Genomic DNA, 23,143 nt, shown 5'->3' with positions numbered 1-23,143 from the left:
TTTGCTAATTGACAGTTTTTTCCAAGTTTGTATGCATACATTCTGAGCACAGTAATTATTCCCACTTGTTGATGATCTGTTTCACATTATGTACAGAGCTACACACCAGCTGAACAAAGGGACAATCATTGTCTTCTGTCGTTTGTACCATAGTAAACTGAGGAATATATGTTGAGTGATAGATAGTTCAAATTTTAGACACAATATAATATAATTGCATAGAGAAACAGTTCAGCAATGTGCATTAGAAGAGGCTCCTTGGAGGACTCATCTCTAAATAGAAGTGTGGAGGATAACAGAAAGAATAAAGTAGAGAAGACAGGCAGAATTCAGAATATATACACCCATTCCAAGAGAAAAGAGGTCGGGGGAATTGCATACCTTCAGGTTAACTGAGTGAGTACAGGTGAGAAAGGAGATTGGACTGGAAGCAGGAACCAGAAAAGGAAACACCGTTTTGGACCCTGCAATCTCTCTCCACTGAAAAGAAAGGATTTCCCAGAAGGCTGGAGAACACTGTGCTATTTTAAACTTTCAACAAGTCATTTTCTTTGCTAAACAGAACTTCAGTGGATGACAGACAGGTGGCAGGCAAGAAGATACAGCTGTAGTAACAAATCAGAGCTAATGGAAGCCTGGGAGTAGACATAGGAAGACAGCTCAAGAGATGTTTACACACTCACCAAGGGTCTTAGATTCTTGTCTGTTACTGGGATAAAATACCAAGGCAGTCAGGCACAGTGGTTCACGCCTTTAATTCTAATGCTAGGGAGGCAGAAGAAGTCAGATCTCCAAGTCTGAGGCTAGCTTGGTCTACAGAGTGAGTTCCAGGACAGACAGGGCTACATTGAGAAACCCTGTCCCTAAAACCAGACTAAAACGAAACTAATTAAATCAAACCAAAACATAACACTAAGGCAACTTTTCAGAAGGAAGAGGGATGGAGCCCATCAACATCACAGTAAGGAACACAGCAGCAGGCAGGCATGGCACTGGAGAAGCAGCTGAGAACTCAAATCTACATCCACAAACAGGAAGCGGGGAGCATCCTGGGGATGGGCATGAGGCTTTTGGATCCTTAAAGCCCACCTGTGCTGATACACCTTCTCCAATAAGACCAAACTTCTTCCCCAGTGTTCTACCAACTGGGGGTCAGATATTCAAGCATGAGTCTACATAGGCCTTCTCATTCAAACCACCACACCTTGTGATTCTGGTGGGCCGAGATTCAGAACCCTGTACTCATCTCTTACGCAGGAATAAAACAAGTTCTGCCCTTTGCCTAGGTAACAGGGTGTCTTTAGTCTGAACTTTGTGTAATAACTTAGAAGGAGTTTTAAATCACATTGGAGCTCAGGGAGGCAGAATTCTGGGATGACTAACAAGCAGCAGTTGGGTCGTACATGTGTGAAACAAATGAATAGATGGATGGTGTGGGCAAACGTGGTTGGTGGTGCAAGTATTGAGTGGTTTTCGGGTAAAGAATCGGGAAAAAATCTAATGGGGCCATAAAGACAATCTCCATTTCTAAGGCGTGACTAAATTTAGAAAGTTTCGAAGCCAACTGTCTTAGTTAGGGTTTCTATTGCTGTGAAGAGACTCCATGACCACACCACTCTTATAAAGTAAAGATATTTAACCAAAGAGATGACTTAGAGTTTCAGAGGTTTAGTTCATTATCACCACGGTAGAGAGCGTGGTGGTTGGGAGTATGGCAGAGTTCAGGCAGACATGGTGCTGGCTACATCTTGATCAGAAGGGAACAGGAAGTAATCTGAGATACTGGGCTGAATCTTGAACATATATGAGACTCAAAGCCTGCTTCCTCAGTAATAGACTTCCTCCAATAAGACTACTCTAGCATGACCACACCTCCCATTAGTGCTGGGATCACTTTCTTTCAAACCATCATACTGACATCTGAAAAAAAAAAAAAAAAAAAACAAAACCACCTGATTTCACCTTAACTTCTCGATCATTGCCTCACCAAGCCCTCTGTTACACTCAGTTCACACAATAATTAAAATGTGCCCTGCAAGATTTTGAAGGGTCCCTGGTCATTTAGTGATGTGATGTCTCCTAGCAGTCATTGCTTGCTTGCTTTATGTAACCCTTTAAGAAACATAGTGCACCTCACAATGAAGGTTTCAGCAGAAGTTTGGTGATGTTCCTGACAGTGAGCATTTAGAATTAGTCTTCTCTTTAGTAAAGCAAGATGTAAAATGATTTCATTGCAAACCAAGTGGCTTGCACAGGGACACCATTCAAGCCCTGCTGCCATGGTGTCTGAATGCCACATTTGGTCCCTTTCTGTTGGAAGGCTGCCCTTGACTAAAGGATACAGATCTCATGTTTACTGATCCTCCTGTGTTTTCAAATGTACAGTAACCATTTCAGTCTACCAAGACAGAGTCCCCTGAAGGTTGTCATGTGTTTTCCTTAGTGTCTGGATACCCAGGGGACACCTAGGTAGAGGACAGAACTTGGTTTTATTACTGTGTAAGAGATGAAAAAAGTGTTAGGGATCACAGCCATGTAGTCTTACCTTTGGGTGCACTTGTAACCCTCCTCACCTTGGTACAATTGCAGAAGAACCTCTAGCCTGAGGCAATGTGGGCACTGGCATTTTCCATAGTCCCAGATGGTCTTAATGCACAGCCACGGCCTTAGAACTGTTGGTGGAAATGATGAAACTGGAGTATTTTTCTCCTGCTGTGTCCTCTTTTCTATAGCCATAAGGTGGCAGTAGCATTGTACAATGATTCTTCTGGTCCTGCCCTGAAGTAGATACTGAACCGGAATCTGTAATTCTAATTAACAGCATTTGGAGGCCCCATCCTGCTGAAGGTAGTGTTAACCTTTTCCCACAGCATTCTAGGTTGATTTATTTGCCTAATAAAACTTTATCTAATACGTATTCAGTCTAACAAGTTCAACAGAGAGGAACCATGTCATTAACCCAGAGTTGTTGAAAGGCCAAACATTTCATGAAATTTATATTGAACTAGGTGTGGGTTAAAACATCGCCACCTCTGACATCTGACAGATGTTTGAGCTTTGTGTTTCCCATGAACGCCTGGATGAGAAGAGGGTTGGCACAAATGTGTGAAATCAGCTTCTTGGAAATGCTAACAGGATGATGAAGTTGTTGAGGGGAAAACCGATGGCAGAGTCAAACGCTAGGACAGCATTCTTGATTGGGATGCTCCTTTCTGGATTGGAGTCTCTTCTCCTGTGTGTGTCCTACTGGTTTCTGCAGAACCTTATTTAATACAGTAACATACTCCATCTCCTCTCATTTCAAAGAGCAAAGTCAATACCGACTTCAAACAGTTGTGTCTTTGCCTGTAGCCCTGAGATGTCATCACCTTTATAGCGCGTGTCTCCTGAATGTAGTGCTTGTTTAATGATAATCCCCTTTCACTTCTCAGGCGTTGAAACTGTCTTCTTCAAAAATACTAGGCACTTCCATGTGGCAGATCAAGGAGAACTAGCCCTTCGCGTATCTGTCCTCTGCCCAATTGAGGTCGCCATCCTTCTATTGTGACACCTCTTTCCCTTGGTGTCCATGGTGACAGCACACGCTCCACATTCCAGGTTTACTCTTCCCTTAGATTATGTGTGCAGCTCTTTTTTTCCAGATCTATTTTATCTCTCCCCTGAGCTCTTATCTTCCACTTGGCCTTTCTCCTATGTCGCCTTGTGCAGCTGCCCTGAGTTCAGATCTCTAAATCAGTTGCTGGGTTGCGACTGCTGTTTCAGATGAGCATCCTGAATACCAATGTGAGTTAAGTCATCCAAACAGAGTCTTTGCCTCTTCTCGGTCCACCCACCTCCAGCCACAATCCAGCAGCTGCCAGGAGTTACTCAGCTCTGTCTCTCAGCTCCTTCATATCCAGGCCACAGGGTACACTAGCTCTTCAGCATCCTTCCTAACAATAAATCAAGCCAAACCAAAGTAGACATCTCGAAGTAAAACTGACTCTGAGTTGTCCTTTCTTGCCCACTGTTCATTCTCTGCTGGACCTGTCTTTCTCTGGAATGGAAAGTGCTTCCAAGGGACATCCCTAGCCATGAGAACTCTGCAGTGATGTTCTTCCATCCTGTGAGGCCCTAAGGGCATTGCTGCAAATGGCCACTCGCACCCGAGTCCCGCTCAGTGATTGCTCTAGGAACACAGTTGAAGATGCTTAGGAAGAGTTTGTTGGATTGGATAGCAGGTGTATATGTTATTGTTCCTAGCCTACAGACACTGGGCTATTTGAAAATCTAACAAAAGTTTTGCACATCTACTATGTATGATGGAGTATGTCTTTATTATGAACTGTTAACAGAACTAATTGACATACTTTCACCTGGCATGCTCAGATCATTGTGTGTGGTAAGAACACGTATAATTTCTTTGTTAATCTCAAGAATACATTGCTGTTAGCTGTCGTCACAGTGTCTCCAACTTTCCCCTGTAAGGGATTTTATGCTTTGACAGGAAGCTTAGATGTTACTGTTTAGCACATTCTTTTCCAGCTTAAAGAACATTGTCCTTCTTGCAAAACATTTATGATAATGATGGACTCCAAAAGCTTTTATTTGTCTAAAGTCTTTTGATCTTTCTTTATTCTTAAAGACAGTTTTCCAGGCTAGTATATTGATTGCTAGGTCTTTCTTATTTACTGCTTTTATTTTTGAGATTAATATATTCACAACTTTTCTCCCTCCAAACCTATTACATATCCTTTCTTGTTCTCTTTCAAATTTATGGCTTCGTATTTCATTGTTATTGTATGCATATATGTGTATGTATATAAATATATATTCTTAAATATAGCTTTGTTTATCTCTTTTCCTTCCTTCCTTCCTTCCTTCCTTCTTTCCTTCCTTTCTTTTTTTCTGCACTTTGAATGTATTTTCCACTTTTATTTTGGACTCTAAGTTTTCTACTGAGACTCCCTTTTTGTTATTTGTTTATTATTTTTCTTACCAAGTGTAAGATCATCAATCTGTTTTTGAATTTTGATAATATTATTAGAATGTATTTTTGTGCATTAGAATATATCTATCTTTGTATCTTTAATCTTGCTTGGCTTAAAATGATTAAAGACCTTTAGTTTTCCTATAATAACTGGATATTCATACCTTTTCCTGAAATTTGGACAGTTTTATTGTGATTAACTTTTAAGTAACTGTTTTATACCACTGTCTTCTCTTTCTTAAACTTACATGATACAAAACTTTTCTGCTTGGAAACTACCCTATGACTACTGTAAAATTTATTCATTTCTTTCTTTCCTTTTCCTCATCTCAAGTTTCTTATCTTTGTGTTCACAAATTTTGCTGCTTGAGTCTGCCATAATGGTATCTTTCACATATTACTTTTCAGATCATATTTATTTCTATTTAATTTTTGCTTATAGTTTCAATCTTTCTATTAAATTTCTAGTTTGTATTTTAGGTATGTTCTTGATTTCATTATTTGTATCTCTCTTTCTCTCTCTCTCTCTCTCTCTCTCTCTCTCTGTGTGTGTGTGTGTGTGTTTTATTTTCTAAATTCTATTAAGACAATCATTTTGAATTTTTTGTCAGGTGGTTCCCTTCCTTTGTGGATCAGCTAATAAGATTATTGGATTTTTTGATGTTGCCATTAAAACTTGTCTTTCATGATTTTTTGTAGCCATGTATTGAATATCTGTAATTTTGAAGAATTGGTGATATTATTTCAGTATTTGAAGATTTGTTTTGTAGAAGTATATTCTAAAATATGATATTAGCCAGAGAAGGGGCTGAAAACACAGAAGTACATATGACTTAGCGCTGCATGGGACATAATGTGTCCATTTTTGTCTGATCAGGAAAAGAAGGTTTAAAAATGTTTTGTTCATCAGAAATTTCAACTCTTCCTAAATTATTAATCTTCTATAAATAGATTATATTTCAAATAAGATATTCCTTAAATGTGTTTGGTAATCTATCCAATTTTGCACTTAAAATACATTTGTTGGTTAAAACTTTTCAATAAGATATGCGTTTTGGCAATAATCAAACTGCCAAACTTAGTAAGGGGAAAACAAAGCAGGCTTCAACTTGGTAGACTGTCATGTACTTTAAGTCACCTTTTGGCTTAATATAGAATGCACACACAAAATCATGGGACTGTAAATATTTTATTACCATGTTTTGAAAGGCGGCAGTAGAGACAAAGATGGATAAGCCTGCTTTGGACAGAGGCTGAAAGCACAAACCAACATCTAGATGGCTGCTGTATAGGTCAGAACATAATAGTCACAGAAGAAAATGTCAGATTGTCAAGTGAATGCTGGATATCCTTGTGTCCCAAACTGGATAAAAGGAAAACTTTGTTCAACTCTTGTTTCTGTTTCCCATCTGCTTTAAGAGTCAGAATAGAAGTATTGATGTTCAAGATATTTTGACAGAAAGCATTTAGGAATCTAAGTATTGATTGCCGTGTGATGGTTTCCAGATATAGTTACACATGTGAACTAACAGAACATTGAAATAGAAATTAGAATCACAGGCTAAAACTTGTCTTTAATTAAAATATTTTGCAAGTGTTAAATTATCCAATTTAATATTTCTAGAACTCAAAAGGATTTATTCGCTCTGTCTTTTTTGTGGGAAACTATAAAGTTTATCCATAGCTTTGCTCTAATTTCCTCTCTGATCATGAAAAGGAGGAGTTGTTTCTCAGTGTTTCTGTATTTTCATTTGCAAATTGATTCAAGGTGGCACCGTACACTCACTAAACAGTCTTCCATAACTTACATGAAAGTACCAAAGCCAGTATTATTTAGGAGACTAGGATCGGATGGACTGAGACATCAAGTTGAGTAGAGAAGTTTTGTTTAAATACGTGGTACACAATCACGTGGAAAGAAGAGACAATTTCATCTTATAGTGATCAACCAGAGAAGGGAAAGGTAGTGACTAAAGAGCTCCCTTCCGTGAGGAGTGATTTCTGCCAGCAAGCACTCCACAGAATGACAGCTGTGTTCCTCAACCCTGGCTGTGTGTGGAGATTTGCATTCTTCCAAGAGCTCAATCTTATATTCTTTTTTTAAAAGGTTTATTTTTATTCGTGTATGTGTATATCTGTGTGTGTATGTGTGTGTGTGTGTGTACGTGTGTCATGTATTTGTGGGCGCTCATGGGGGCCAGTGCAGATGTCAGGTGACCTGGAGACAGTGGCAGGTGAATCTGAGTCACCTGATGTGGTGTTGGAAACTGAACTCGAGCCCTTTGCAAGAGCAGCCAAAACTCAAAACCTCTGAGTCAGTCACCTCCCCAATTCTGAGTTTAACATTCTGAAAAGCTGAATAATTAGAAGAAAATGCTGACATGGTTTTTTGTAGAAGCAAAAACTTATAGCTGCAATAGTTTAAGCCTAAGTTATAGAAAAAATTGAAATGCAAAATCATTAATCTATCCTTAATTTGTCATGCAATTATATACCTCAGATCTCTATCACAGTATCTCCCAACATCCCCACTTATCTTCCAGTCCATCACACTTGGCATTGTGAGAGTAGAAAAGTTTACAAAAAGACAGCGAGCATAAAGTGGGGTTCTTTGGGGCGACTATGGCCACCACATTGGCTACGTGTCTATGCCCTAATATAAATATAGTTTATTTTAGAATAAACTCCATTGGGTCTGGATAACTCCTTATGTTTGTATTTTAATAAAAATTCTGTCACTAATTAGTCATGTGACTTCAAGTTATAGATTTGAATATTCATCATAGTTTCTTGATTCTGATGATTGTTAAGGTGTGTATAAACAGCCTACACAACTACGGCCTCTCAGAAAACAAAGGTGCTTAATCCTAACTAGAACAATGATGGTGATCTTCACTTATTCACCTCTCAAAGACAACTGAGAGTGTAAGGCCCGTCTGTGTTCCCCTTCCATACTTCTTTTTCATATACAGCATCAATATTGGTATTGAAGATATTTTATTATATTTTCCAACATTTTAGATGCTATCTCAAATTTAAAATGTTCTTTCTGTGCCCTGTAGCAGTTTCGAAGAATGGAAAACTCCCTAACAGTGAGCTCATTGAGTTTGGCAGTCAAATTATTCCATTTTGAAGTCTCATTTTTAAGTATCGTCTGGTACATGCTCAGCAAGTGTCTTAGTTCCTTGTCTTGTTGATATGATAAAATATTAACAAATGTTCGACAGAAACCACTTGAGCCTTTAGTCTGGCTTCTAGCTCAAGGGTAGAGTTCATTATGGAGAGAGGCCAAAGCCCAAGGAGCGGGAAGAAGCTTGTCATGCTATCCTCACCTTCAGGAGCAGGGATCAGTAGATACATGGTGTTGTTCCCTTTCTTTCTTCCTTTGCTCCAGGCCAGGACCCCCTGCCCACAGGATGGTCCTACCACCATTAAGGTGGGTCTTTCTCTTCAAGATAATTCCCTAGACATACAAAGAAGCCTATCATCCCAGGTGATCCTAGATCCTGCCAAATTGACAATTAACACTAATTATCACACAACTTAAGATTTTTTTATTGAATAAATGAATTCAATAGGTTAGTAAATGGATGATAATATTTACTAACTCGTGGTGAAGGTATGATTTTCTAAAATGCCTCGTGTTTCTTTGCCCTTGTTTTTTATTTTTTATTTAAAATTTTACCTACCAAAGGAAACTCCTCCCCATTTACTGAGGTTAAGAAAGAGAATAGCTCACTAATCAAACACCAGACATTCCCTTCACATGTGAAGGCCGGGCTATTACGGAACATCACATGCTAATCACTGCTTCCTAAACACGAATATATGAGTGAGTGTGTTATTACTCTACTGTCTTTCCGTTATTGCCAAGAACTCCTTTGCACTGGCATTTTGGTGACATGTTTGTGTGAATGCACTTTTCCACTGCTTACTTTTCCATTTGCTTTTCCATTTGCTTACTCTCTTCAGGAAAACCTCAAAGCAAAACAAAAACCCAAACTTATTTTAAAAAAACAAAACAAAAAAAAAACAAAAAACAAACAGAGGACTCATATGTTAAGGTGGTAGTCATAAACACAAAGGAGCTTAAAGCATCCCTCGTGGCTCACTGAAAGCAAAAATCGCGGACTTAGCACTTCATTTGCCTTTGTAGTTTGTGGTTAGAGTCTGTGTGCTTCGTGCTTTGGACACCAGGGACATCTGCACGCCGAAGCTCCCAGAAAAGCCTCCCAAAAATAGCTTTGCTGCAGAAAATGACATTTACGAACCTTGGCAGGAACTATCGTTTTAAGTCATGTTCAGTTTCGAGACGTGAATGGAAAAATCTCCTCTGCAGGGAAGCCAATCACACAGCATCCCGAGCTCAGTCTTTCGTGAGAGCACGGAGAAATCAGCGAAGCTCAGAGTTTCTGGGTTCCAAATGTTTGAGCATGCGTTCTCTCAGGCTTAGTACGCCTCTCACGGTTCTCAGGACAGACAGAAGACCGTCTGCCACACCGCAAAATATCTCTTCCAGTCCACACTCCGCTTCACTTAGTTTAGAACAGTTTCGTAAATATTGAAAAATAGCTCCAGTTTCATCCATTTTTCTTTCTAGAAAACCAACGTATTCCTTTAGACGTACTTTACGGTTTGAAGGAGAGGGTCCTTCCTAGGTTAGGTCTCATTGCAGCGGTCGATGCTCTAGGCCCTCGACTTTGCGGTCCATGTTCAGGGTTCTCCTTTGGGTTGGGGGGGGGGGGTGCCGAGCCAAGGCCTCCTTTGTTTCACCGTCAGTGTGATGACCGCTGAGTAGCGCTGCTCTGTTGGCCGCATCTGAACAACAAGGGCCACAGGGCTCTGGGTGGCTTCTGGGCCAATGAATCTTGCACAGAAACAAGAATGTGTGAGAAAATCTTCAAGAAAGTCTTCCTTGTAAGGACACCCTTTTGTTTGTTTGTTTGTTTGAATCCGTGCTCTAATAGGTGGGAGTTCCTCTGATTCTGTAACACTTTTGAGTTTCCCAAACACTATTGCCGTTAGCCTACTGGACAAGAATGGATTCCTCCCATTGTAACAGAAACGCTGTAGCTCCTGCCTGGACTGGTCAGGGCTGGATACCATGTTTCCTCTTGCTCACCTCCCTCCACCTTATGCTGATGCGCTTGTCCAAGACTCGTTTGCCTCGTTTGCCTCTCTGTACTAAGTCACCTAAGCTGGGGCTTTCTAGTTTATATGGCAGATTTCCCCAAGTCCGCATATCAGGAACAAGAGGCCAGGCAGTTTATATGGAAATTGCTGTCCTAGGAAGTGAGTGACTGTGGAAACTGCCTGTCGTACTGACCTCCGTACTAAATAAATGGTAGCTGCATCTTGTCAGGCTGAAGTCACCTCAGAGAGCAACCCAGGGGCCACGCTGGGGGTTTAGGTGGCCCCCTTTTCTATATTTCTATATTAATCAAGAAACTTCTTCTGCCTGGAGGGGAATGAGTAGAACCATTTTATCAGAGAGTGCTAGGCTATGTCTGAAGCATGTTAGAATGTTTCAAGCAAAACCAAAGGTTAATTTCATTCAAATCTCGCTTTGCAGTGGGAACTTGTGCTATGCATAGGACAGTCTCTAGAATATGTTGAAACTGAAAAAGTCTGTCATCTGGGAGAGCAGTACCAGCTGTGTGAGCAGAGAACACTGATTCTGGGTCTTTGCAAGCAAATATGCTATCCAGCCACTTGTCTCTCTGTAGGGATTAGAGACGAAGGGGCCAGGAAGTGAGATTTTCAAGTGTGAGTTGAGCAAGATGTTAGTAAATCTTCCACAAGATTTTGGAGAAAATTGAACTGTTGGGCCTCTCTAATTCCCCAAAACTTATATCAGGGTATGGTCACCACCAAAATATATGAGTGGCAAGGCATTGTCCACAAATCATTATGAGAGCACTGTCGTGATTGGATCGGTCTTCATAGAAACTGTCTTTTCTCGTCCCGCAGCCTCCTCCTCAGATATATGACAAACAGCTGGACGAGCGGGAGCACACCATTGAAGAGTGGAAAGGTGAGAACTGTGCTGTGTTACTACGTACACTTTGCTTACCTGGAAGTCAGAATACAGAGAGCATCCTGTTAGTCCATACAAAGAAAGTCCCTGCACCTTCCTCTTGTACAGCACTTGGTTGAGAAGTGATACTGCGTTGGCTGTAACTGGGCCAGTGCTGGAGCTCCACCCGTGTCTGCCCAGTATATACTGTGTCTGAGTTTAGTCTCATAAATGAATGAAAAAGAAAATACTTTGAAATTACCTAAAGTTTATCTGTCTTTTATGTTAATAGAAAAATTCTATTTGATGTAGAATAAAAAGAACTCAATCATATACACCTTTGCAAAATAGTATTGATTGCCAAAGTGTTTGTCATGAGGTCAAACTTCATTTAATATTTAAAAATTAAGCTCCTATGTTTGTATATTAAATTTAAATTAAGTTTGGTAGCCCGAGTGATGGATCAGTGGAGAGACTGCTAATCCTGAAAATCCTCATTTAATCTCTGGACCACAGGAGGAAGGAGAGAACTAACTTCCATAAGTTCTCTGACTATGTCCCCCGTCTCCCAAATACACAAAACATAATCTAAAAGTAAGTTTGAAATGCACTTCAAGTTTTAAAAATTAAATATAGTTAATACATAAATTAATTTACAAAATTTACCAGATTTGAGAGTTTACGTAGAATATATGTGAACCCAGGAGGCTTATTGTTTTCACCTAAATAAAAGCAAATCAGTGAGTCTATCATTCCATTTTTTCAGTGAAACTTCTCCAAATGCATGCTGTAGCTTCAAACTTATCCTGAGAGAGACACAAAAGAGAAAAAAAGAGTTAGACCTACAAAGAACTGTTAAACTAATTTAATCAACCACAGAGAAGAATGAATTTAAGGAATCTGAATACAGATGGTGTCTCATGGTCAAAGTAAAATGAGCAGGAACAAAAGAGAAAGGAAATTTTGAGCCACTTTTAAAGAACTCATCGTACAAGCTGGGAAAAGGAAAATACCAGATGGAGGACACAAGGAGAAACCAATGTTAGAAAGAGGCAGAGGGTCTTAGGGAGAGGTGCCACTGGTCACAGGACCGTGTTGATGAGCGTGGGAAACAAGCCCATGAGCGGCACCAGGGAGAAACTGAGGGCAGATGGTGGGTACAGAAGGGTGACATCATTGGGGCTTACGAGGTAGCAAGAGAGAAGATGTAGCCAATGTGAGCAGGGTGCATGCTAAACTAGAACCTGTGGAGGATGGTGGTGCATAAACCATTGCAAGAAAGGCTCAGTGGCCCGAATCATTTTCAGCTAAGTCTGGCAACAGAAAGAACTAGAGCTCTCAAGGCTAAGACAAAAAATTGGCTGCCAGTCTGGGGATGAACAAGATGATTTTTAATTCTTAGGTTTCTGTTGTGCTTGGGTTTACAAGTCCAAGGTGTAAGTCTGGAAGGAAGATAGTATTAGAAACGGAAGCTGTAGGGATTGATTATGATGTAAAGCTCATAGGATTTGCACGGAAGAAGTTACTATAAAAGGAAACAAGAGCATCCCAAAGTGAAGGCACTGGTTGGGAACACAGTCCAGGGGGAGGGTAATTTCCTAGCACACACAAGGTGCTGGGTATGAACCCCAGTCCTGCAGAAGCCACTCAGGAAACAAGTGAACAAACCAGCAGCGTTATTTAAATCACTGTACTCAGGAGCCGTCACAATAAGTTCAGAAAAGGGGAATGTATTTATTTCTAGACATTTATTGGCTTATCTGCTGTATCAAGGACCTGCTTTAGCAAAGCTTCGTGCTCAGTGCAAGCAATTATAGAAATGGAAGATTGAAAATCCCCAGTGATTTAATATTCTATTCAATGCCACAGAAATGTTAATTGTCTTTAGTCAGTGCATCTGTTTATAGATTAAGGAAGTCTTTGCTTTTCTGTTAGAATGACACAGACAACTGTTTCTTACAGAACTTATCTACAAGGAAGTCATGAACTCAGAAGAAAAGACTAAAAATGGCGTGGTAAAAGGACAGCCCTCCCCTTCAGGTACTCGCTCTCTGTGAATGACCACAAACCCAGTACTGTGTGTTTTCCTGGCCTATGAGGGCATAGTCACAGACAAAACTGCTTACAGAGTCTGGGAATAGAAATGTCATATGACAGACTATGCCTTATGTTGCATTTATCTTTCTCTTTTGAAACCATGCGTTCATTCTGGGAATTCTAATTATAATAACCAAGCATGTTGTTTTTTTTTAAATAACACTTTTATTTTTGAGATTATACTATAATTACAGTATTTCTCCCTTCCCTTGCCTCCCTCCAAGCCTCCTATATATCCCTTCCTGCTCTCTTTCAAATTCATGGCCTCTATTTCACTGTTATTGCATGCTTACATGTATACGTACATGTATGGGGCTATGGTGTGTACATACACATTCCCAAACATAAACATCTCGGTCTATATCATGTAACTTTCATGTACATGTTCAGGGCTGACCATTTGGTAGTGAATGCCCAATTGCTGTGCTCTTCGCTGGGGAAGACTCTTTCTTTCACTCAGCATATGTTCTATATTCCTGGCATCTCCAGTTTCCCAGGGTCTCTATTTCAGCCCAGGCTTCACCTTCACAACTTCATGTATTACCTTTTCGTGCTGTGTATCACCCTACCTCTCTGGCCTTTCTTTAAAATATTAGTGGAAACCGTTATGACGCCTTAATTCCTGAATTCTACATACCTAAAATATTAGTACCCTCAGGACGATACTATGGTCTGGTGACATCTGGAACACATCTGGGGCTCTGTGGACCTACCGAGCACTTCTGATTTCTGGAAAGACACTTCCCTGGTTGGTCCTGTGTGATCTGAGCACCAGATGTATCCTTTCTCCAGGGAAAGCCATCGAGTGAATTTACAATTCTATAGAGCAGTGGTTCTCAATTTTCCTAATGCTGTGACCCTTTAATACAGTTCCTCAGGCTGTGACCCCCAATCGTGAATTGTCTTCATGGCTACTTTATAACTGCAATTTGCTAATGTTAGGAATCGTGATGCAAGTTTTTGTGTTTTCCGATGGTCTTAGATGACCCCTATGAAAAGGTCATTTGACCCTAACGTGGTCTCGACCCACAGGTTGAGAACCAGTGCTCTAGCTCCTGGGATACATGGGGGGGGGGGGAAGAATCTGACCATTTTCTGCATTTCTCAAGTAAATTCAAAGTATTTGGCTCCCTTTCACTGTGTTTGTTTTTAAAAACTATTTACAAGTTTCAGCTGACTTCTTTTCTAGCCAGACTACACATAGTTAAAATATTCCTGCTCCACTATTTTCCCCTGATTATCACTTTAAGGTTAAGCATCCAGCAAGAGCCATGCCACAGCCTGAAGGCCAGCTTATCTTGGCATTAGGATAGCTAGATTAATTAATTACTTTTCAGTTTTCATTCATAGTCTCAGGACACAGACAAAATTATAGACAAATTATTTGTGAGACCATGACTCCAATAGCCCCAAGTCAAAGTTCTGACAGAGCCCCTGTGCCATAAGAAAGCAGATTTATTTCCAGCATTTCTGTCAACATCCCATCTTCTCTGCTTACAATGCTCTTTGTGTTCTTCAGCCTGGGTCTCCAGACACTTACAAATGCCTCTGGCAAACCAATTCCACTAGCCTAACCACACAGTCAGGTTCCTGACTGGGGAGCAGAGAATGGGGTACCCAGAAGCTGGGGAGCAGAGAAAGGAGCATTAACTCATCTCAGAGTGTTCAGTCCAGCATGAGGATCTGTGCCACAGTGGCTGGGAACAAAGAATGGGATACCAAGCAATTGTGGAACAGGGAACCGGGTGCCCAGCAGCTGGGGAGCAGAGAACAGGAGTGATAACTCACCATCTCAATGTTCTGTTCAGCATGAGGACCCACATCACAGCAGCTGGGGAGCCGAGAAAAGGGGTGCCCACACTCTCTGCTCTCCTCTGCTTTCCCTTTTATTCTTTCCTAAGTCCCAGTCCATGGGACGGAAATACTTATATTCTTGGTATCTTTCATATGCATACAGTCCTGACAAACAAACCAACAACAATCAAAACACCCTTACAGTTAGCTACACCAAGAGGTGTACCGCAGCATCCAGGTTATTCTAAATCCATCCAATTTCTCCGTAAAGACTGTCCATCTTTACTGGTGAAGAGATAAAGGCCACGGTCACAGTCCCCTTCTGCCCCTCCTTAGTCGCTCTGGGACTGGGCTGACAGAATCTGCAGAAGCTGTTTCTTGGACACGTGCTCTCTTGGCTGCTTAGGGAAGAACTCACAGGCAGAATCTAACAGGCTTGAGGTAGAAAGGATCCTGTAAAGTTACAATCACGGTGACACGTTTCCACACTGTCATTAAGAGGGTAGAGCGGCCATATGTTACGAGGGAGAAGCTCACATCTCAGGCTGAGTGGACATGGGTTTGCAGAACTGGTTTCAGTCATCTTTGCTTCAACTTATTTTCTTCCCACACCACCCTGTCCAAAGAGAGCTTTCACGATTACCCCAGATAAGAGCTTCCTGCCTTTTCTACTAAATCTTGTGTTGCAAACATGGACATTTTTCTTATTATCTTTTATTTATTAAGAGTTCATTGAGACAACGGTATGTACTTATCTTTGTGACCATAGAGGGTCTAAGTGCTCTATCTCAGTAAATATTTATTATGTGGAAAATTGGCATTTAGTTCTCTCTCTCTCTCTCTCTCTCTCTCTCTCTCTCTCTCTCTTTCTGTGTGTGTGTCCACACACACACACACACACACACACACACACATACACACACACTTCAAAGACAGAACTCAAGGCAGGATTGTTGAGTTAATGGCGTATGCAATTAAGTATGTTCTTACACCACAATTATACTTATTTATGTGCCCTGTTAATCTTCTGAAAATGGGTGAGCTGAGTTACTAATGTAAACAGTAGTAATTAGGGCATTTCCCCCATTTTTCAGATAAGGCTTTCTGGTTTTAAAAGTGATAGTTTGGCTCATTTGTTTTGGAAAATGTACTTCCATAAACCTTTATGTAGGCCTGAGTAGTATAGTGTCTGAATAGTTATTTTTAAAGAAAACCATTAAGTTAACCTTGCGAGAAATTTAAGATCCTTTTAACCATTCCAACTACCTGAACCAATCAAGAATTGCCCAATTTTACATGTTCTCTATTGTTAGCAAGCTATCTATAGCTCAAATAGCAGTATTAGACATTATACCAAATAATTTTAGAGTAAAAATATTTTGTTAATTATATGCATTCTATCTTACATGACGCATTCATGTATAATCTATTTGTGTGTGTCAGTTAGAGACTGTATAGCAGCTGGAGCTGCTTCTACCAGCTTGTTTGAACAACCCTGTACATCTCTTCTCTAATGAGAATTTATTGATCTCAGATTGGCAGCTTGAAGCTAACCAGGGAAGATTTACAGCATGGAAACTGGCAGAACCCACAAATCATAGTGATTCCCCCCTAGAGGGCAACCTGTTGACTTTTTATCTGTATGTCACTGCATATGTGTATTTACTGTGCATGCATGTGTACCTGCACGTGCAGATATGTACATGTGTGTGCATAGCATTTCGCTTTGTAAGAAGCCAGGATGAAATAGTTTTATCATATAGTTTCTCTTTGATAAATAATCATCTTTGAAAACACAAGGAATCTTATATAAGGAATAAGTTAATCTCCCTCTTCAGGAACAAAGTAGTTCCAATCATATAGTGGTGATTTAAAAATGTAGCTAGGAAGTTAAGTGCACACTCAAAAAATAATTTATAGGTCTGAAATTTATTGACGGAATCATCATATATTAATAAAAATTCATCTAAACTTCAGATATATCCCTAAATAATTGTACCCCCTTCTGCTATCTGATTTTCTCTGCAGAGCTATCTGCTTTCAGTAGTGGCACCATTTGCTTCCTGAATTGATTTGTAATGCCTGCCAAGGGAAAGCAGGAGCAGGCATCTTTTTCTCTGGAAGCAGATGTTACACACTTCTAGCTCTGTAACACATGCAGGAGGTTGTGTGCACCGGCATCCCTCTTCCTCCTGAGAAGTGAGCTGCCCTAAGCAGGTAACTGACTCGCAAAGAGGGAAGGATGCTTTGTCAGAACAGGTAGAGGTTTTTCAGTAACTCGTCAAAGATGAAACTTCCCAGGTGTTCTGAGTGTTCAGTCCTTACTTCTCAGGTGCTCAGTCTTCTCCATCCTGGGAGCACAGCCCCCCCTCCCCAACTCCCGTCAGGCAGTGGTCAGACTACTAAGACTGATTGATTAAGGAAAAAAAAATTCAAGCTCAAATAACCTGAGGTTCAAAATCTTGCAGCTACTGGAGAATCTGTCCCTCAATAATTATTTTTTCCCTTTAGTTCTTCCTCTTTGTATTTACGTTTTCATTTGGGATTAGGAAGATGTTATCAAGAAAATAATTCCCATTTTAAAAGCAGCGACCAATGAATAGATAACTTCGGGCCAAAAAAATTTCCATTAATTATTTTATTCCATGAAATCAGTTTTTTCCAATTAAACCTGCAAGTAGCTAATAATCCTAATTTGTAACACTATTAATATTTTTGATTCATTTAAGCCCCATTTCATTGAGAAATTATAATATTGCACCGATGACAATTTAAAAATTGTATCTCTCTACTGAGTCCTCCTGAGTGTTGCAGGAGAAGGGGGTGTTTGTCATGTGCTGGGATGTGCCCGAAAGAAGGACACTGTAAACAGATAAGATATAGCTCAATTCTGTTTAAGAGAGTTTCATAAACTCCTTGGTAATAAATTAACGTGAGCCAAAGTCCATGTTCTTTTTTTTCTTTTCTTTTCTTTTTTTTTTTTTTTTTTTTTTTTTTTGGTTTTTCGAGACAGGGTTTCTCTGTGGTTTTGGAGCCTGTCCTGGAACTAGCTCTTGTAGACCAGGCTCAAAGTCCATGTTCTTATTCCTTTTACTTAAGTTTGGTTTTATGCTTTACAAAGTCCATTTGTTGGCTACTTGTAAACATCTCACAGCCAGAGGGTCTGGTGTCCAGCCAGGAGACGCTCACTGTAACTCAGTAGAGGACACACATAAAGGCAAACTCATTCGTCTCACTGGAATGGGGTCGTTAGTGAGCAGCATCCATCTCTAAGAAAGGTGATTAGTGACATTTATTAATATGATATACATATTCTCCCTGTAACTAATCTCAAGAAACCAAGGTGGTACAAAGGCAGATACAAAGGGATGCTGAGGATTGGCTTTAAGACTTACTAAGATCCTGCACCAGGGTACCACTGGCTAGTCCACATCCTGATATCTTCATCACTTAATCTGCTTAATTTCCAGCCCACTAGTATTGAGGTTTTTATACAAAGAAATTAGATGTGTTTCTGTACACTAGCCATGAGCAGACAACAAATCAGTTTAAACTATCGCCATGAAGAAAAAACATGTAGCTATAACTTTCAGTAAATGAAGTGCAATCTTTGCACTTGGGAAACTAAGAATATTGAAAGAGGTAAGGTGACCTAAGTAGATGAAAGGCACTTGGTCACTTTCCACTTTCTTGGAGGGTAAGGCTGGTCTTCCCCAGGGTGGTTTATTGGACAGTCAGTTAAAAAAAATCAGTGGGTTTTTTTTCCAGAAATTTCAAAAGTTATCTTAAGATTCAAACAGAATAGCCTAAATAATCCCGAGAGAATACAGTTGGAAAATTCGCATTTTTCTGATTTGCATACTAACAAAGTCATGCTACTAAAGACAGTATTCACTACTTTTCTCGTTGCTGAGATGTGCCGACAAAGGCACATTTTGTAAGGAAGGGCTTGTTCTGGACCATTGTTTGAGGGGACACAGTCCCTCACAGCAGGAAGGAAGCCAAGGAGGGAAGGTTTGTTGGTGTGGTGGGAGGGTGAGGCAGCTGGCCAGGGTACTCGTCCTCCAGGAGCACAGGGAGGTGATGGTCGAAGCTCAGTTAGCTTCCTCTGTTTTCCATTGCATTTTGTCTGGGACCCTAGGACACGAGATGAGGTCACCCACATTTAGGGAAAGTATACCTTCTACAGTTAAGCCTACCTAGAAACACCCTTAAAGCTGGGGCAGAGGCGTGTTGTCTGGAGGATTCCAAATCCAGCTAAGTTTACAATGAAAATGACATCACAATCTATGACTGCTACTGAACCCCTTAGGTACAAGGTATTAAAATGGGTCTAACACCTACTAAGGTGCAAATAAGGCACACACACACACACACACACATACACACACACACACACACGAGTTTATTTGAATTTTTAGCCAAAACTGAGGAGAAATTCTCAGTCTATCTTTCAGCTTGTCTATGAGTTACAATGTTGTAATTCATAGAAAATATTAAATTAAAGCAAGGAAATACATATAAGGAGGTTTAGCTGTGAGCCCCACTTTCCCAAACTTGGAGAAAAGACTTTTCCCTGGAGCCAGAGTTCAGGGCTTTGGGGCCAGGCTGTTTCCACTCCCATTGTTGCTGGTGATTAGGGTCTGACCAGGTTGCCAGTGGTTGGAATCTTTCCAGGTATTTCCAAGTTCTTTTATTTTATTCATGAATGGAATAAAGGGACACACGGGTCGCAAAGTAGCAAGGATAGTTTATTCAGCCCAAAGTTTTATTGGGTGGAAATATGGAGGAGGGATGAACTGGTCAGTGTCGTTCTCACTCAGAAGGTGTCCATGTACCTCTCAGTTTCAGTTATGACTCCCAGAAAGAGGCCCTTGTTTAGGATAAGAGAGGTAAGGAGAAAATGAGGCCTCTCATTTGGCTTTTGACCAGGACAGAATAGAAGACTTGGCCTGAGGCAAGGACATTTGGACTGTTATACAAGGGGAAAAAATCTGTTCACCTTTGGGGTCCTCTACCCTGAACTGCTAGCCAGTTTCTGTCTCTGTTTTATTACTATGGAGCTACTAGATGTCTAGCAGGCTGCTGGGTATACTCTTCAGAGAAGGTTGCCATATAGCCAAAGCCAACTGGAGTCTCCTGTAGTCATAGGACCACTAGATAGTTCCTGGCCGCTTGGCCCTGAAATAATCACACAGAAATTGTATTAATTGAATCACTGCTTGGCCCATTAGCTCTAGCTTCTTATTGGCTAAATGTTACATTTTAATTTAACCCATTTCTATTAATCTGTGTATCACCACGTGTAGCTTACTGGGTAAAGTTCCATCTGTCTGTCTCCTGTGGGACTACATGGCTTCTCTCTTGACTCTACTTTCTTTCTCCAAGAATTCAGCTTAATTTTCCCTACCTAGCTCTGTTTCCCTATAGCTCTGCTATAGGCTCACAGCAATTCTTTATTTATCCATGGTAATCACAGCATACAGAGGGAAATCCCACATCAGTCTCCACTTGCTAAGATACTCTGTGCCTGATGGCCTCACCACCATCATATTTTCTGTAGGAAGCTGCAGTTTCTAGAAACATATCCTACTTCCTAGGGCTTTGATGATTTCCATGGCAGCCCAAGTCCAGATCAACGGCAGAAGGGAGAGTACAGCAGTGAATCTCCACTTCAGAAGAGGATTGGTTAACATTCACAAGGGCACCCTGACAGTTTTAGAGGGGAAAACACCCTTAGAGTAAATGGTGCCGCAACAAGCAGAGACCCTCCTACCAACGGATGAAGATGGATCTCTGCCTCAGAACATGTGCTAATGGGAGTCCAAAGTGAGTCACGGAAACTCAGTGTAAAAACCAAAATGGAAAACTCGTAAATGAAATTATGGGAGCAAATATTCACCATCTTAGGTTAGGGAATGCCTTTTAGAATGAACAACACAAGTTCAGGAGCAGAAAGAGCAAATCTGACGTTATTGTGTGTGAGGGGAATCACAAGAGAAAAGATAATCCATAATAAGAATACCATTTGCCAATCACATCTCTGAGAAGGACTTGTTCCCAAGGATGAAGTGCTTTTATGGCCCAATAATAAAAAGAAAATGAAGCGATTTTTAATTGATCAAAGCATACAAGCAGATTTTTCTCCAAAGAAAGTATACAAATGACCACCAAGTGCATGCAAAGGTATTTCAAATGCTTAGCTGCTGGGCAATGCAAGCCATCCACAGTGGCATTCAATTTATGCTTACTCAGTGTCTGTAATCAAAAACGCTGATACATGCTAGGAAAGGTGTGGGGCTAATTCTTTAAAGCTGCCCGTAGGAGAGTAGACTGCCGTGCTCACTTTCAGAAACAGTTCCATGCTTCCTCAAATAGAATCAAGTCAATAGAACTCACAGAGAGTTGCTCAGTACCCAAGGACTATGAAAACATAGCCATATCAAGTGTCCATATGAACGTTCATGACAGCATTGGGGCAGCATGATTCATAACGCAGTATTTAGCAAATGCACATCAACCAGGAAGTGAGTAAACAGAATGTGATGTGTGGGGTGATAGCTATTATTCCACTATAAAGGCACGGAATGCTGGCATGCCATTTAAGCTTCCTCTCTGAAGATGTATTTTGCTCTAAGCAGTATCGGACAGAAGCCAGTAATGTTCACACTGTATGCTTCCGTGTATGTGAAGTGTTCAGAATGCACAAAACCACGGAGGACAAAAGCTGCTGAGTTCTGCAGGAACAGTTCAGCCTGTGATGATCCCCATTCTATCTCCCAAGCCCCCGGGAAAAGCTGGACACTGGGGTACATGTTTGTGAACCCATTCCTGGAGAGGTAGAGGAAGGAGAATCTTTAGGATTTGCTGGCCTGCCGGTCAGGCCTACTTAGTGAGCTCCAGGCCAACGAGAGACTCTGCCTCAAAAAGCAAGAGGTGGACAGTGCCTGGGGCATGACACCTGAAGTTGTTCAGTGGCCTTTATGTGTACATGCAAACATGTATGTACACACATTCACACGTGTATTTTTTCACACAGGGGTGCACGTATGTGCACACACACATTTGATGGACGGTGGAGAAATAGAGTGTAAGACTTCCTTCCGGGTGATGAAAATGCTGCACATTTGAGTGTGCATGCTGTACAACTCAGAATTCATTTAAAAACACTGAATTGTGCAAATAAAGTTTATAACATATCTGATACACGAGTAATAGCTTTATAAAATGATTGTGGGGAGATATAAACATGTTTCAACTCTGCAGTAAAAATCTGCATATAAACTATGCTCTTTTGATTTAAAAGTCAAACATAACAAAGTTACATCGTCCCAGACACAAATGGACAGCATGAACAAGCAAACCCTTTCTGTTAAATCTATAATCGATCCTGCACTTATCAGAGTATTGTGCGCTGTTTTTATCCCAGCCATGAAGATGATCCTCCTAAGAGGAGCATCCCAGAAGCACTGGGGTTTTAGAGATTAGCACCTTCTGAAGGAACAGGAAGATACTGATCTGATGTAAATGCAGGATGTAAACGCAGCTGATGGAGTTCTAGGGCAGGATGTAAACGCTGCTCCACTGTGGGGTCCCTGGCTGACTGCTAGCAGTGTGAGGGGCTAGCCTACCTCTGCACCATTTCTATGAGGGTTGTAACTAGGCAATATTGGAACAAACTGAAACCAGGTAAATTTACTTTATACACCACTTTGGTAAAGGTAGTAATTATTTACAGGAAACTGGCAACTTTTAAGATTAGGAGTATGAGCATTTTTTTTAAGCATTTAAAAGGCATGTTACATATACAGAGTTTCTGTATATGCAACTACCAAGGCACAAAGGTATACAGAGAGGATAATCACAGATAGGGAAATTAATAGTGAGGAACACTAGGGAATACAAGAAGAGCTTAGTCAGCCTGGTGGTGGTGGTGCACACCTTTAATCCCAGCAGCACCTGGGAGGCAGAGGCAGGTGGATCTCTCTGTGAGTTTGAGGTTAGCCTGGTCTACAGATCTAGTTCCAGGACAGGTAGGGCTGTTACACAAAGAAATCTTGCCTTGAAAAACAAAACAGCTAACTAACCAACTAACTAAATAAATAAATAAATTTAGTCATTAACTTGGGCATTGGTGCACACTGAGTTTTCTTTAATGTATTCCTCATAGTTTATATAAGCATTTTACAATCAAATAAAGCTCTAAACGCATGCAAGTGAAGAAGTTGTGTGGGGTAAATGTCTGAAATGCCCTCTAGTTACTTTTA

At 40.6% G+C, this 23,143-nt stretch overlaps 1 protein-coding gene across 6 annotated transcripts in view; it reads left to right on the top strand.

The window, feature by feature from the left end:
• Mapk10 (mitogen-activated protein kinase 10) overlaps window positions 1-23,143 on the top strand; it is a 303,886-nt gene that overhangs the window by 272,265 nt on the left and 8,478 nt on the right. For all 6 annotated transcript variants that reach the window (XM_041641951.1, XM_041641950.1, XM_041641955.1 and 3 more), the window contains 2 exons: window positions 10,940-11,003; window positions 12,948-13,025. In XM_041641951.1, coding sequence (XP_041497885.1) covers window positions 10,940-11,003; window positions 12,948-13,025 — 142 coding nt within the window. The remainder of the gene's footprint in view (window positions 1-10,939; window positions 11,004-12,947; window positions 13,026-23,143) is intronic.

This window comes from Microtus oregoni, unplaced genomic scaffold (assembly GCF_018167655.1).
Source record: "Microtus oregoni isolate MIOR12 unplaced genomic scaffold, Mior012 000072F_ref0000427, whole genome shotgun sequence".
Lineage (NCBI taxonomy): Eukaryota > Metazoa > Chordata > Mammalia > Rodentia > Cricetidae > Microtus > Microtus oregoni.
The sequence above is the reverse complement of the archived record's forward strand: the minus strand, read 5'-3'. Positions and strand labels throughout refer to the sequence as shown.